Raw genomic sequence first — 16,159 nt, 5'->3', positions numbered from 1 at the left:
AAGTGACAGCCTGGACAAACAGCAAAGTTTGACGCCATCAGTGTTGTTGAGCAGAGAATCAACCAGATTGATTCACAGTCAGTGTTGTTGAGCAGAGAATCAACCAGATTGATTCACAGTCAGTGTTGTTGAGCAGAGAATCAACTAGATTGATTCACAGTCAGTGTTGTTGAGCTGAGAATCAACCAGAGAATCAACTAGATTGATTCACAGTCAGTGTTGTTGAGCAGAGAATCAACCAGATTGATTCACAGTCAGTGTTGTTGAGCAGAGAATCAACCAGATTGATTCACAGTCAGTGTTGTTGAGCAGAGAATCAACCAGATTGATTCACAGTCAGTGTTGTTGAGCAGAGAATCAACCAGAGAATCAACCAGATTGATTCACAGTCAGTGTTGTTGAGCAGAGAATCAACCAGAGAATCAACCAGAGAATCAACCAGATTGATTCACAGTCAGTGTTGTTGAGCTGAGAATCAACCAGAGAATCAACCAGATTGATTCACAGTCAGTGTTGTTGAGCAGAGAATCAACCAGAGAATCAACCAGGTTGTTGAAGTTATTCAGGTACATAATACATTTGATTTGTTTAATTCTGTTTTATTCAATTAGAATAATTTACTCTGAATGAGAACAGGCACATCTGTGAGCGTTATGCATCATAACATCGATTGACTAAATGATGACGTTGACAGATTTGTAGTAAAACCAGGGTTGGAGTCAAATCCATTTCATTTCCAGTCAATTCAGAAAGTAAACCAAATTCCACATTTTCCTAATTGAAAACCATAGAAGAGAATTGGGAATTTTCAGTTTACTTCCTGAATTTACAGGAATATTCTAAAATGGATTCAATTGGGAGGTTTTCCTCATGAATCTGCACAACAACACCCTATAATGACGAAGCAAAAACAGGATTAGAAATGTATGCAAATGCATTTTAAAATTAAAACTGAAATGTCACATTTAAATAAGTATTCAGAACCTTTACTCAGTGCTTTGTTGAAGCACCTTTGGCAGTGATTGTAGCCTCAAGCTGCCTTGGGTATGACACTACAATTTTGGCACACCTGTATTTGTGGAGTTTCTCCCATTCTTCTCTGCAGATCCTCTCAAGATCTGTCAGGGTGGATGGAGAGCGTCGCTGTGCAGCTATTTTGAGGATTTCTTCAGAGTTGTTCGGTCGGGTTCAAATCCGGGCTCTGGCTGGGCCACTCAAGGACAATCAGACCTGTCCCAAAGCCACTTCTATGTTGTCTTCGCTGTGTGCTTAGGGTCGTTGTCCTGTTGGAAGGTGAACCTTTGCCCCAGTCTGAGGTCCTGAGTGCTCTTGAGCAGGTTTTCATCAATTATCTCTCTGTACTTTGCTCTGTTCATCTTTCCCTCGATCCTGACTAGTCTCCCAGTTCCTGCCGCTGAAAAACATCCCCACACCATTTTATTTATTTATTTTATTTCACCTTTATTTAACCAGGTAGGCAAGTTGAGAACAAGTTCTCATTTACAATTGCGACCTGGCCAAGATAAAGCAAAGCAGTTCGACACATACAACGACACGGAGTTACACATGGAGTAAAACAAACATACAGTCAATAATACAGTATAAACAAGTCTATATAAGATGTGAGCAAATGAGGTGAGATAAGGGAGGTAAAGGCAAAAAGGCCATGGTGGCAAAGTAGATACAATATAGCAAGTAAAACACTGGAATGGTAGATTTGCAATGGGAGAATGTGCAAAGTAGAAATAAAAATAATGGTGATAACCATGATGCTGCAACCACCACGCTTCACCGTAGGGATGGTGCCAGGTTTTCTCCAGACCTGACGCTTGGTATTCAGGCCAAAGAGTTTAATCTTGGTTTCATCAGATCAGAGACTCACGTCTGTAGCCATCAATTGCTTTGAAAGGCTGGTCATGGCTCACACCCCACCATTATCCAAGAAACCCTGGACCCACTCTAATTCCCATACCGCCCCAACAGATCCACAAATGATGCAATCTCTATTGCACTCAACACTGCCCTTTCACATCTGGACAAAAGGAATACCTATGTACAGTCGTGGCCAAACTTTTTGAGATTGATACAAATATTAATGTTCACAAAGTCTGCTGCCTCCGTTTGTATGACGGCAATTTGAAGATACTCCAGAATCTTATGAAGAGTGATCAGATGAATTGCAATTAATTGCAAAGTCCCTCTTTGCCATTCAAATGAACTGAATCCCCCAAAAAAACATTTCCACTGCATTTCAGCCCTGCCACAAAAGGACCAGCTGACATCATGTCAGTGATTCTCTCGTTAACACAGGTGTGAGTGTTGACGAGGACAAAGCTGGAGATCACTCTGTCATGCTGATTGAGTTCGAATTTTTAATTTTTAATTCATTTTTTACGTTTATTTAACTAGGCAAGTCAGTTAAGAACAAATTCTTCCAGAATAACAGACTGGAAGCTTCAAAAGGAGGGTGGTGCTTGGAATCATTGTTCTTCCTCTGTCAACGATGGTTACCTGCAAGGAAACACGTGCCGTCATCATTGCTTTGCACAAAAAGGGCTTCACAGGCAAGGATATTGCTGCCAGTAAGATTGCACCTAAATCAACCATTTATCGGATCATCAAGAACTTCAAGGAGAGCGGTTCAATTGTTGTGAAGAAGGCTTCAGGGCGCCCAAGAAAGTCCAGCAAGCTCCAGGACCGTCTCCTAAAGTTGATTCAGCTGCGGGATCGGGGCACCATCAGTACAGAGCTTGCTCAGGAATGGCAGCAGGCAGGTGTGAGGGCAGCAGGCAGGTGTGAGTGCATCTGCACGCACAGTGAGGCAAAGACTTTTGGAGGATGGCCTGTTGTCAAGAAGGGCAGCAAAGAAGCCCCTTCTCTCCAGGAAAAACATCAGGGACAGACTGATGTTTTGCAAAAGGTACAGGGATTGGACTGCTGAGGACTGGGGTAAAGTAATTTTCTCTCATGAATCCCATTTACGATTCTTTGGGGCATCCGGAAAAAAGCTTGTCCGGAGAAGACAAGGTGAGCGCTACCATCAACCCTGTGTCATGCCAACAGTAAAGCATCCTGAGACCATTCAAGTGTGGGGTTGCTTCTCAGCCAAGGGTGTGGGCTCACTCAAAAAAATTCCTCAGAATACAGCCATGAATAAAGAATGGTACCAACACATCCTCCGAGAGCAACTTCTCCCAACCATCCAGGAACAGTTTGGTGATGAACAATGGCTTTTCCAGCATGATGGAGCTCCTTGCCATAAGGCAAAAGTGATATCTAAGTGGCTCGGGGAACAAAACATCGATATTTTGGGTCCATGGTCAGGAAACTCCCCCGACCTTAATCCCATTGAGCATTGGTGTTCAATCCTCAAGAGGAGGGCGGACAAACGAAAACCCACAAATTCTGACAAACTCCAAGCATTGATTATGCAAGAATGGGCTGCCATCAGTCAGGATGTGGCCCAGACGTTAATTGACAGCATGCCAGGGTGGATTGCAGAGGTCTTGAAAAAGAAGGGTCAACACTGCAAATATTGACTCTTTGCATCAACTTCATGTAATTGTCAATAAAAGCCTTTGACACTTATGAAATGCTTGTAATTATACTTCAGTATTCCATAGTAACATCTGACAAAAATATCTAAAGACACTGAAGCAGCAAACTTTGTGGAAATTAATATTTGTGTCATTCTCAAAACTTTTGGCCATGACTGTAGAGGCGGCAGGTGGTTAGAAAATTGTGCCAGTAACCGTAAAGGTGCTAGATCGAATCTCTGAGCTAACAAGGTAAAAATCTGTCTTTCTACCCGTGAACATGACAGTTATGTTACGGCTTCTAGGAATGGTGGGAATGGTGGGTGGAGGAGTCAAGCGCAGAGAGCAGGTTAGTTCCGAACGTGGATCTTTATTCCAAAGACAGCGAAAACGGACATGCAAAACACAAGGGCGCATGAAACAACCCGTCCAAACAAACAGGACTAAACTGTCCGTAAAAATAGAGACCACAAAATAAACCAACACCATAAAACAGAGAACAAGCCCGCACAATAGCCAGCAGGCCTAGTGCCCTTAAATAGCCTACAAACAAAACTAAACTCAAAACAGGTGTTACCAATTAGACCCAACTAACAGAAACAAAAAGGAAAGGGAATCGATGGCAGCTAGTAGGCCGCCGAGCGCCGCCCGAACAGGAAGAGGCACCATCTTCGGCGGGATTCGTGAGAAGTTAACCCACTTTCATAGGCTGTCATTGTAAATAAGAATTTGTTCTTTAACTGACTTGCCTAGATAAAAAATAAAAAAAGCTGAGAATGCTATTCAATGACTATAGCTCCGCTTTCAACACCATAGTGCCCTCAAAGCTCATCTCTAAGCTTAGGAACCTGGTAACTGGATCCTGGACTTTCTGACGGGCCACTCCCAGGTGGTAGGAGTAAGTAACAACACATCTGCCACGCTGATCCTCATCACAGGGGGCCCCTCAGGGGTGCATGCTCAGCCACCTCCTGTACTCCCTGTTCACTCATGACTGCATGGCCAGACACGACTCCCACACCATCATTAAGTTCGCTGATGACACAACAGTGTCATCAGGCCTGATCACTGACAACAACAACAAGAAAGCCTACAGGGAGGAGGTCAGAGACCTGGTTGTGTGGTGCCAGGACAGCAACCATTCCCTCAATGTGATCAAGATAAAGGAGATAATTGTGGACTACAGGAAAAGGAGGACCAAGCACGCCCCATTCTCATCGACGGAGCTGTAGTGGAGCAGGTTGAGAGTTTCAAGTTCCTTGGTGTCCGCATCAACAACAAACTATTATGGTCCAAGCACACCAAGACAGTCGTGAAGAGGGCACGACAAAACCTATTCCCCCTCAGGATACTGAAAAGATTAGTCATGGGTCCTCAGTTCCTCAAAACGTTCTACAGCTGCACCATCGAGAGCATCCTGACTGATTGCATCACTGCCTGGTTTGGCAACTGCTCGGCCTCTGACCGCAAGGCACTACAGAGGGCAGTGTGTACGGCCCAGTACATCACTAGGGCCAAGCTTCCTGCCACTCAGGACTTCTATACCAGGTGGTGTCAGAGGGACTGCCCGCCCCACCCCCACCACCCTTTACGCTGCTGCTACTCTCTGTTTATTATCTATGCGTAGTCACTTTAACTCTACCTACATGTGCATATTGCCTCATTTACCTTGACTAACCGGTGCCCCGGCACATTGACTCTGTACTGGTACCCCCTGTATATAGCCTCCACATTGACTCTGTACCGGTACCCCCTGTAAATAGCCTCCACATTGCCTCGCTATTGTTATTTTACTGCTGCTCTTTAATTATTTGTTACTTTTATTTCATCATTCTTGTTTTCAAACGTAACTATTTTTTTACTTAACAAGTATTTTTCTTAACTGCATTGTTGGTGAAGGGCTTGTAAGTAAGCATTTCACTAAGGTCTACACCGGTTGTATTCGGCACGTGAATAATAATATTTAATTTGATTTTCATACTTTTCTAATAAAACACTTTTCAACCCATATGATCTATTACATAATAAAAGTCTAAAAAAACTTATACAAATATCATGTCATAGTGAATTCATGACATGTGAACGAACAAGCCTTTTCATACTTTATAATATGGCTATACAGTGGGGAGAACAAGTATTTGATACACTGCCGATTTTGCAGGTTTTCCTACTTACAAAGCATGTAGAAGTCTGTCATTTTTTTTATCATAGATACACTTTTAAAAAAATAATAATATTTCACCTTTATTTAACCAGGTAGGCAAGTTGAGAACACCTTTATTTAGCCAGGTAGGCAAGTTGAGAACAAGTTCTCATTTACAATTGCGACCTGGCCAAGATAAAGCAAAGCAGTTCGACACATACAAGGACAGAGTTACACCAGAGTAAAACAAACATACAGTCAATAATACAGTATAAACAAGTCTATATACGATGTGAGCAAATGAGGTGAGATAAGGGAGGTAAAGGCAAAAAAAGGGCCATGGTGGCAAAGTAAATACAATATAGCAAGTAAAACACTGGAATGGTAGATTTGCAATGGAAGAATGTGCAAAGTAGAAATAAAAATAATGGGGTGCAAAGGAGCAAAATAAATAAATAAATAAAATACAGTTGGGAAAGAGGTAGTTGTTTGGGCTTAAATTATAGGTGGGCTATGTACAGGTGCAGTAATCTGTGAGCTGCTCTGACAGTTGGTGCTTAAAGCTAGTGAGGGAGATAAGTGTTTCCAGTTTCAGAGATTTTTGTAGTTTGTTCCAGTCATTGGCAGCAGAGAACTGGAAGGAGATGCAGCCAAAGAAAGAATTGGTTTTGGGGGTGACCAGAGAGATATACCTGCTGGAGGGCGTGCTACAGGTGGGTGGTGCTATGGTGACCAGCGAGCTGAGATAAGGTGGGACTTTACCTAGCAGGGTCTTGTAGATGACATGGAGCCAGTGGGTTTGGCGACGAGTATGAAGCGAGGGCCAGCCAACGAGAGCGTACAGGTCGCAATGGTGGGTAGTATATGGGGCTTTGGTGACAAAACAGATTGCACTGTGATAGACTGCATCCAATTAGTTGAGTAGCGTATTGGAGGCTATTTTGTAAATGACATCGCCGAAGTCGAGGATTGGTAGGATGGTCAGTTTTACAAGGGTATGTTTGGCAGCATGAGTGAAGGATGCTTTGTTGCGAAATAGGAAGCCAATTCTAGATTTAACTCTGGATTGGAGATGTTTGATGTCGGTCTGGAAGGAGAGTTTACAGTCTAACCAGACACTTAGGTATTTGTAGTTGTCCACGTATTCTAAGTCAGAGCCGTCCAGAGTAGTGATGTTGGACACGCGGGCAGGTGCAGGCAGCGATCGGTTGAAGAGCATGCATTTAGTTTTACTTGTATTTAAGAGCAATTGGAGGCCACGGAAGGAGAGTTGTATGGCATTGAAGCTTGCCTCGAGGGTTGTTAACACAGTGTCCTAAGAAGGGCCAGAAGTATACAGAATTATGTTGTCTGCGTAGAGGTGGATCAGAGACTCACCAGCAGCAAGAGCGACATCATTGATGTATACAGAGAAGAGAGTCGGTCCAACAATTGAACCCTGTGGCACCCCCATAGAGACTGCCAGAGGTCCGGACAGCAGACCCTCTGATTTGACACACTGAACTCTATTAGAGAAGTAGTTGGTGAACCAGGCGAGGCAATCATTTGAGAAACCAAGGCTGTTGAGTCTGCCGATGAGGATGTGGTGATTGACAGAGTTGAAAGCCTTGGCCAGATCAATGAATACGGCTGCACAGTAATGTTTCTTATCGATGGCGGTTAAGATATCGTTTAGGATCTTGAGCGTGGCTGAGGTGCACCCATGACCAGCTCTGAAACCAGATTGCATAGCAGAGAAGGTATGGTGAGATTCGAAATGGTCGGTAATCTGTTGGTTGACTTTGCTTTCGAAGACCTTAGAAAGGCAAGGTAGGATAGATATAGGTCTGTAGCAGTTTGGGTCAAGAGTGTCCCTCACTTTGAAGAGGGGGATGACCGCAGCTGCTTTCCAATCTTTGGGAATCTCAGACGACACGAAAGAGAGGTTGAACAGGCTAGTAATAGGGGTGGCAACAATTTCGGCAGATCATTTTAGAAGGAAAGGGTCCAGATATTCTAGCCCGGGTTGATTTGTAGGGGTCCAGATTTTGCCGCTCTGCCAGAACATCAGCTGACTGGATTTGGGAGAAAGAGAAATGGGGAAGGCTTGGGCGAGTTGCTGTGGGGGGGTGCAGTGCTGTTGACCGGGGTAGATGTAGGCTGGTGGAAAGCATGGCCAGCCATAGAAAAATGCTTATTGAAATTCTCAATTATGGTGGATTTATCAGTGGTGACAGTGTTTCCTATCTTCAGTGCAGTGGGCAGCAGGGAGGAGGTGTTCTTATTCTCCATGGACTTTACAGTGTTCCAGAACTTTTTTGAGTTAGTGTTGCAGGAAGCCAATTTCTGCTTGAAAAAGCTAACCTTGGCTTTTCTAACTGCCTGTGTATAATGGTTTCTAGCTTCCCTGAACAGCTGCATATCACGGGGGCTGTTCGATGCTAATGCAGAACGCCATAGGATGTTTTTGTGTTGGTTAAGGGCAGTCAGGTCTGGGGAGAACCAAGGGCTATATCTGTTCCTGGTTCTAAATTTCTTGAATGGGGCATGCTTATTTAAGATGGTTAGAAAGGCATTTTAAAAAAATATCCAGGCATCCTCTACTGACGGGATGAGATCAATATCCTTCCAGGATACCCCGGCCAGGTCGATTAGAAAGGCCTGCTCGCTGAAGTGTTTCAGGGAGCGTTTGACAGTGATGAGTGGAGGTCGTTTGACCGCTGACCCATTACGGATGCAGGCAATGAGGCAGTGATCGCTGAGATCTTGGTTGATAACAGCAGAGGTGTATTTAGAGGGCAAGTTGGTTAGGATGATATCTATGAGGGTGCCCGTGTTTAAGGCTTTGGGGAGGTACTCATTGATAATTTGTGTAAAAAATTAACAGAGTGAATGTGTATAGACACACTTCCTATTCATGGAAGTATTTATTCATCATCTACATATTCATATTATGCTTTTACGTCTGTGTACAGGAAAGTAGTAGTTATAAGACGTAAGAGGAAATATATCAGCTTATTGTTAAATTATTATGACGTTCTTTCCAATACAAAAAGTGTTGTAACTATTGTTTCCAAACTGCGTTACCCACTCCAGTCAGCAGATGGCGATGAGCGTCTTTCAGGTGATGCTTCTTGCGTGACGTATAATGTACTGGACGGGACGCTTCTTCAGGAACAACAAAGCGCCAACTCTTTCAACCACCTCGATAGCTTGCTAGACAACATAAAAACTGAAAGATTGACGTTTTAGGCCATGTTAATGTGCATTAGCTAATCGCAGTGTTTAAAACACATTTCAGTTGACGTTAACTTGAACCTAATTTGCTTGTTCAATTTGCAAATTTGTTAAAGATTGTTACTGAGCCTAGCACTAGGCTATTCGCTAATGCTAACTAGCTAGCTAACATCCCTGACCATGAGCTCATTAAACTACTCATCCCCTGCTAAAGAAGTGGATGTCTGCTGTACGGAGAAAGAAGCTCTGGCGCTGAACATTGTCGTGAAAGATGAAGAGGAGGATATTACAGTGAAAGGAGAGAAAGATGCTCTGCCGCTGAACATTGTCGTGAAAGACGAAGAGGAGGATATTACAGTGAAAGGAGAGAAAGATGCTCTGCCGCTGAACATTGTCGTGAAATACGAAGAGGAGAATATTACAGTGAAAGAACCTTTCAGAATGAAAAAGGAGGAAGAGGAGGCTGTTATAGGGAAAGAAGAGAAAGCATACTCTTCCTCTCTAAAAGGTTCTATCTCAGTAAAGGTGAAGGAGGAGGAGACAGAATATCAGATTAACACCAGTGAGTACTGTCTTAAAAACAGGGGCACAAACTATGCAGTTGTTGAATTAATGTGTGGTTTTTAAGCTGCATTCTACTTAAGTTATTCACTTAAGTGTGATGTTCAGTACTATATAAATTGTTAAAGGGTCAATCTGCCATTGCTACATGTATTTTTGGGACTTTTAAATGAGATTTAATTATATATAACAGGCTTTTAAAATGTAATAATGGAGCATAATTTATACTTAAAATATCAAAGGGACACAAAAGGCACCCAATTAATTTATTAATATTAATGCCTCTGATAAGACCCTATGACTGTAATAGACAGTAATAATTGATGATGGTAATAAGTTCACTATCTGTTTGATGTTCTCGTTAACACAGGAGAGAGACATGACTATCGTGGATCCTCTGGGGAGACTCAACATCTTGATGCTGGCGAGACAGAGAAGAGTCTCTCCAGATCAGAACACCAGATGGTACAGCTTGGTCTGGTCTAGCATACAGCTTGCTCTATCTGGGTCTGGGCTGTGTTTCTGTAAAGCAGTTTATGACAACAGTGACATCAGCATCCATAATGGTATGTGTCTGTGTCTCCTCTTTATGGTTACCAGGACAACGCTAGCCCTTCCTCTCTCCCGGAGTCCCCGTGTCATGCCTCTCCCGGAAACACCTTACTGCTGGGTATGAAGAGGTTGTCTGTGCTGCTGGTGGACTGCAGGAAAACAACAGGGCTGAGTGGAACTGTGAGAGGAGGAGAAGAGAAGAAAGGATCAGATTTGACTCATCAAAGTAAGTGCTGTAGTTTAGTTTGAACAAATAAATAGATCTGTCCACTGGTATCTGTTACCAGGACAACCAGCAGAGTTCTGTTAGTTGACAGGAAGCTAGACTGGTGTATATGGGTGTTATGAATATCATAACACTGAAAAAGGATTCTGCCAATGAAAAGAGAGAAACCGATAGACCATATAAAACCTTGATGAAAGTTAGCTTTAGAGAGAAACCAATAGACCATATAAAACCTTGATGAAAGTTAGCTTTAGAGAGAAACCAATAGACCATATAAAACCTTGATGAAAGTTAGCTTTAGAGAGAAACCAATAGACCATATAAAACCTTGATGAAAGTTAGCTTTAGAGGGAAAGTTTCAAGATGACCTGATATAAGGTGCTTGTTTTACAAAAACATTCCATAAAACATTGTGGATGTTACATTGCCTGTCCCAGTCAACCCCCCTGTCTTTACAAGACTGTAGGACAGGCAAACTAAACTCAAGACACTGTTAATTAATTAACTAATACTGGAGGAAAGCTGTGATCAGGCTGCCTACTCAAGAGAAAGCTTCGAACTGTAACAAGTGCCTGTGTAACGGATGTGAAACGGCTAGCTAGTTAGTGCTGGTGCGCGCTAAATAGCGTTTCAATCGGTGACGTCACTTGCTCTGAGACTTGGAGTAGTTATTCCCCTTTGCTCTGCAAGAGCCGCGGCTTTTGTGGAGCGATGGGTAACGATGCTTCGTGGGTGACTGTTGTTGATGTGTGCAGAGGGTCCCTGGTTCGCGCCCGGGTATGTGCGAGGGGACGGTCTAAAGTTATACTGTTACACCTGCAACCTGGTTCAGGTTATCAATCAACCTACCAGGGTACTTACAAACAGTACAGAAATTGAATCAACATATTTTGATCATATCTTTACTAATGCTGCAGAAATTTGTTTGAAAGCAGTATCCAAATTCATCGGCTGTTGTGATCACAATATAGTAGTCATATCTAGGAAAACCAAAGTTCCAAAAGGCTGGGCCTAATGTTCTGTATAAGAGATCATACAATTGTTTGTGGTGATTCCTATGTTGTTGAGATGTTGTTAGGTTATTTTTTTTCACAGTAAATAACTCACGGACACTAGAGAAGCTTTAACCAAGTTAAATTTTTCCCAAAGGTTCTGTACATCTGTAATTCAGACAACCCAACATTTGTTCCATCCAGATATATGTCTCACTTAAGACACTCCTTCTCTCCAATCCTTACATCTTATGGTTCCACAGGAAGAGAGTAAAGAGAGTAACAGGATACCAGACCTTTCTCCCTGATGAGAATCTGTCCTGACCTCAACCTCTCCTTCATCTAATCCACAGATGTTCGTCTCCCCTGTTTCACACTTTGCTCTCCTCTCGTCCACCCAACACATTCCGAAGCCATCTGTCTTTCTTCAGAGAACCATTAACTTCTGACATAACACCCAGTCTCTTTCACTTCCTATCACTTCTTTAATGTCTCCATGTTCAAAGTTTAGCCGATTTCAACAATGGAAACAATATTTGTTGGTCCGTGGTGTGTAATGACGAGCAACCAGACGCTGCCCTTGACACGTTTATGAAATTGCTTATCCCAGTTACTAATAAGCATGCACCCATTAAGAAAATGACTGTAAAAACTGTTAAATCCACGTGGATTGATGAGGAATTGAAAAATGGTATGATGAAGAGGGAGGCAAAAGAGATGGCATATAGGTCTGGCTGAATAACTCATTGGCAAACCTATTGCAAATTGAGAAATCATGTGACTAAACTGAATAAAAAGAAGAAACTACACTATGAAACAAAGATAAATGACATGAAGAATGATTGTAAAAAGCTTTGGAACACCTTCAATTGAATTTTGGGTCAAAAAATCAACAATGGCATGGTGTCTGACAACGTGGATGGAAAATGATTGAGGATAATAGCGGCCGATATTGACAGTTCTATTTGCCTTGTCTTTATTTTAAGCCTACTAGAAAGTGTGTTTCCTCAGGCTTGGAGGGAAGCTAAAGTCATTCCACTCCCCAAGAATAGTAAAGCTCTCTTTACTGGCTTAAATAGCCGACCAATCAGCCTGTTACCAACCCTTACATGAAAATTTAAAGAATGGTGTTTGGCCAGATACAATGCTATTTTACAGTAAACAAATATAGACTTTCAGCTTATAGGGAAGTTCATTCAACTAGCACAGCACTTACAAATGACTGACTGGCTGAGAGAAATTGATGATAAAATATTGTTGGGGCTGTTTTGTTAGACTTCAGTGCGGCTTTTGACATTATCGATCATAGTCTGCTGCTGAAAAAACATATGGCTTTACACCCCCTGCTGTATTGTGGATAAAGAGTTTTCCTTTTAAAATGTAACCTTTATTTAACTAGGCAAGTCAGTTAAGAACAAATTATTTTTTTCAATGACGGCCTAGGACTGCCTTGTTCAGGGGCAGAACGACACAGTTTTACCTTGTCAACTCAGAGATTCGATCCAGCAATCTCTCGGTTACTGGCCTACCGCTCTAACCACTAGGCTACCTGCCGCACCAGAGCTACCTGTCTAACGGAACACAAAGAGTGTTCTTTAATGGAAGCCTGTACAACAAATCGAGATGGTTTGGGATTAGTTGGATCGCAGAGTGAAGGAAAACAATTTCTCAGCATATGTGGGAACGCCTACAAGACTGTTGGAAAAGGATTCCAGGTGAAGCTGGTTGAGAGAAAGCAAGGGTGGCAACTTTTTAAGAATAAAATATATATTTTGATTTAGCACTTGTGGTTACTACATGATTCCATGTGTTTTTTAATCATTTTGATGTCTTTATTATTCTACAATGTAGAAAATAGTAAAAATAAAGAAAAACCCTTGAATGAGTAGGTGAGTCCAAACTTTTGACTGGTACTGTACATTCAATTCCGTAACAGCTCCAGTGGACATTCCTGCAGTCAGCATGCCAATTGCCCGCTCCCTCAGAGACCTGTGGCATTGTTGTGTGACCAAACTGCACATTTTCGAGTAGCCTTTTATTACCCTTTTATTACCCCCTTTTATTAAGCTGTTCCATCAGCTTCTTGATATGCCACACCTGTCAGGTGGATGGATTATCTTGGCAAAGAATAAATGTTGACTAACAGTGATGCTCATGAAACATCCAACACTTTACATGTTGCGTTTATATTTTTGTTTATTGTAGTTACTATCAGTTTTAGGAACATTTACCCAAATATTTCACCTTATTTTTTACTTTACCCAAAATATGACATCGGCGATAATCAAAATGTTGAAAATCTGTGAATGTCTAAATAAGAAATTGGTCCATTTAAACAGCAATGTGTCGAACCCTTTCAACAACGGGGAGATGTTACTGATGTGCTTTGTATCTTCGATGTAAAAACAAGTTTTGGATTTCCACACAAAATGACTTCTTTAGTTATTTGATGTTTAAGGAAGTGTGTAGGTCACATTCTGTATCATACAGCTATGAAAGTTATATATTTAGAACCACCTGTTCAATTGGAATCCAGCGACGTCTGTGTCTTCAGTGTCCTAGAACTGTCTAGGTTTTTGTGTTCTGACTTGTAAAATAGGATGAATGAAATAAGTTTGTAATAAGATTGTTAAAACTGGCCTCAGGTTATTGAGAGATCTGATTTAGGATTTACCTTCGTAGCAAGGTTGTTTTATCATGTGGTTTCATCTGGGTCTCTATTTAAAAATAACACTGTCTTTGGCAGGAGAAAGACCAGACTCAGAGGAACCAGAGCCAGGGACGTCCAAACCAGCAAGAAGACACCAGTGCTCCCACTGTGGAAAGAGTTTTAACCAGAAAGCACACCTGAAAGCTCATGAGAGAATACACACAGGGGAGAAGCCTTACCACTGCTCCCAGTGTGGACAGTGTTTCAACCAAAAAGCACACCTGAAACAACACCAGATAATACACACAGGGGAGAAGCCTTACCACTGCTCCCAGTGTGGAAAGTGTTTCAAACGGCCTTTTCATCTGAAACAGCATGAGAGAATACACACAGGAGAGAAGCCTTGCCACTGCTCCCAATGTGGAAAGGGTTGTAACGGGTTATGGGACCTGAAACAACATGAGATAATACACACAGGGGAGAAGCCTTACCACTGCTCCCAATGTGGAAAGGGATGTAACGGGTTATGGGGTCTGAAACAACATGAGATAATACACACAGGGGAGAAGCCTTACCACTGCTCCCAGTGTGGAAAGTGTTTCAACCATTCAGGGGAGCTGAAACGACATGAGAGAGTACACACAGGAGAGAAGCCTTACCACTGCTCCCAGTGTGGAAAGTGTTTCAACCATTCAGGGGAGCTGAAACGACATGAGAGAGTACACACAGGAGAGAAGCCCTACCACTGCTCCCTATGTGGAAAGCGTTTCAACCAGTCGGGGGAGCTGAAACAGCACGAGAGAATACACACAGGGGAGAAGCCATACCATTGCTCCCAGTGTGGAAGGAGTTTTACCGGTTTAGGGACCCTGAGACACCATGAGAGAATACACACAGGAGAGAAGCCTTACCACTGCTCCCAATGTGGAAAGCGCTTCAACCATTTGGGGGAGCTGAAACAGCATGAGAGAATACACACAAGGGAAAAGCCTTTCCACTGCTCCCAGTGTGGAAAGTGTTTCGGCCTTTCAGGGACACTGAAACGACATGAGAGAATACACACAGGAGAGAAGCCTTACTACTGCTCCCAATGTGGACAGGGTTGTAGTGCGTTATGGCACCTGAAACAACACGAGAGAACACACACGGGGGAGAAGCTTTACCACTGCTCCCAGTGTGGAAAGTGTTTCAGCCAATCAGGGACGTTGAAACGACATGAGAGAATACACACAGGGCAGAAGCCTTACCACTCCTCCTAGGGTGCAAAGCTTTTGCCCATTTAGGAAGCCTGAAAGAACACATTAAACTGCACACAGAGGAGAAGACTTAGAAAAGCTCAGACTGTGGGAAAACATATTACTCATAACAATCACTTAAACGTCATATGAGAATCCACACAGGAGAGAGAAATTACTTCTCTTAGCGTGTATATTGATATTTCACATCACATTGGCTTAAAATTTATCAGAGAACATACACAGTGCTCCCGTTGTCTTATATTGTTGACTGACAATGTGTTTACCTGTCTTTACCATATGAAATTAAATGGTACAGGGTATACTCAAACATATATTTGACCTACAAAACTAAGGAGATGATACCATCGCTCTGTACCATCACTCATTCATATATCTTTATGTACATATTCTTTATCCCCTTACACTTGTGTCTATAATTAAGGTAGTAGTTTTGGAATTGTTAGCTAGATTACTTGTTGGTTATTACTGCATTGTCGGAACTAGAAGCACAAGCGTTTCGCTACACTCGCATTAACATCTGCTAACCATGTGTATGTGACAAATAAAATTGTGCTCATCACCCAATGCTTCAGGAATTCAGACTGTCTACACTACGCTGTGTAACTCTGTTATTCTCTCTGAGCTCAGAAATAAAGAATCTGGGTTTGACTTGGACTCCTTATTTTATAATATCCACCACAACTCTCCCACAGATTGCTGTTTATCATTGTCTCAATGAAGAGTTCCTCTTTCGACTTTCCTGGGGGCAATTACAAACCTCCCACTGGTTGAATAAACGTGGTTACCCGATTGATGAGATTATTATGGGTGAGAGCAATTATTTTATTTGTCAAATGGCAACCAAGCATCGGTCATCATGTCACCAGATTAAGACCCTCAAAATGTATTGGAAAGGAGCATCAAGCTCATCACATGTAGTTTCACCACCCTGTGAAGTTCATAACTTATTTCATCTGTAGCCTAATAAACTACGTGGTTTTCCAAGTTTTAGAGGGAGGACCACACAACATATCATCACGTGACT

General features: G+C 42.3%; 2 protein-coding genes across 2 annotated transcripts in view; both read left to right on the top strand.

Annotated features, from left to right (window-relative positions):
• The window catches only part of LOC110511216 (uncharacterized), a 101,349-nt gene that overhangs the window by 68,184 nt on the left and 17,006 nt on the right, over nt 1-16,159 (top strand). The window lies entirely within an intron of this gene.
• LOC110518116 (uncharacterized) lies at nt 8,958-15,783 on the top strand. The gene is made up of 4 exons (XM_090194969.1): nt 8,958-9,451; nt 9,818-9,921; nt 10,057-10,234; nt 13,973-15,783. Exons 1-4 carry the CDS (start codon nt 9,076-9,078, stop codon nt 15,133-15,135), a joined length of 1,821 nt encoding a protein of 606 aa, XP_090051095.1. The 5' UTR covers nt 8,958-9,075; the 3' UTR covers nt 15,136-15,783.

This window comes from Oncorhynchus mykiss, chromosome 13 (assembly GCF_057628025.1).
Source record: "Oncorhynchus mykiss isolate SJ-2025 chromosome 13, ASM5762802v1, whole genome shotgun sequence".
In the NCBI taxonomy this organism is placed as follows: Eukaryota; Metazoa; Chordata; class Actinopteri; order Salmoniformes; family Salmonidae; genus Oncorhynchus; species Oncorhynchus mykiss.
This window is presented reverse-complemented; position numbering and strand designations above follow the sequence as displayed.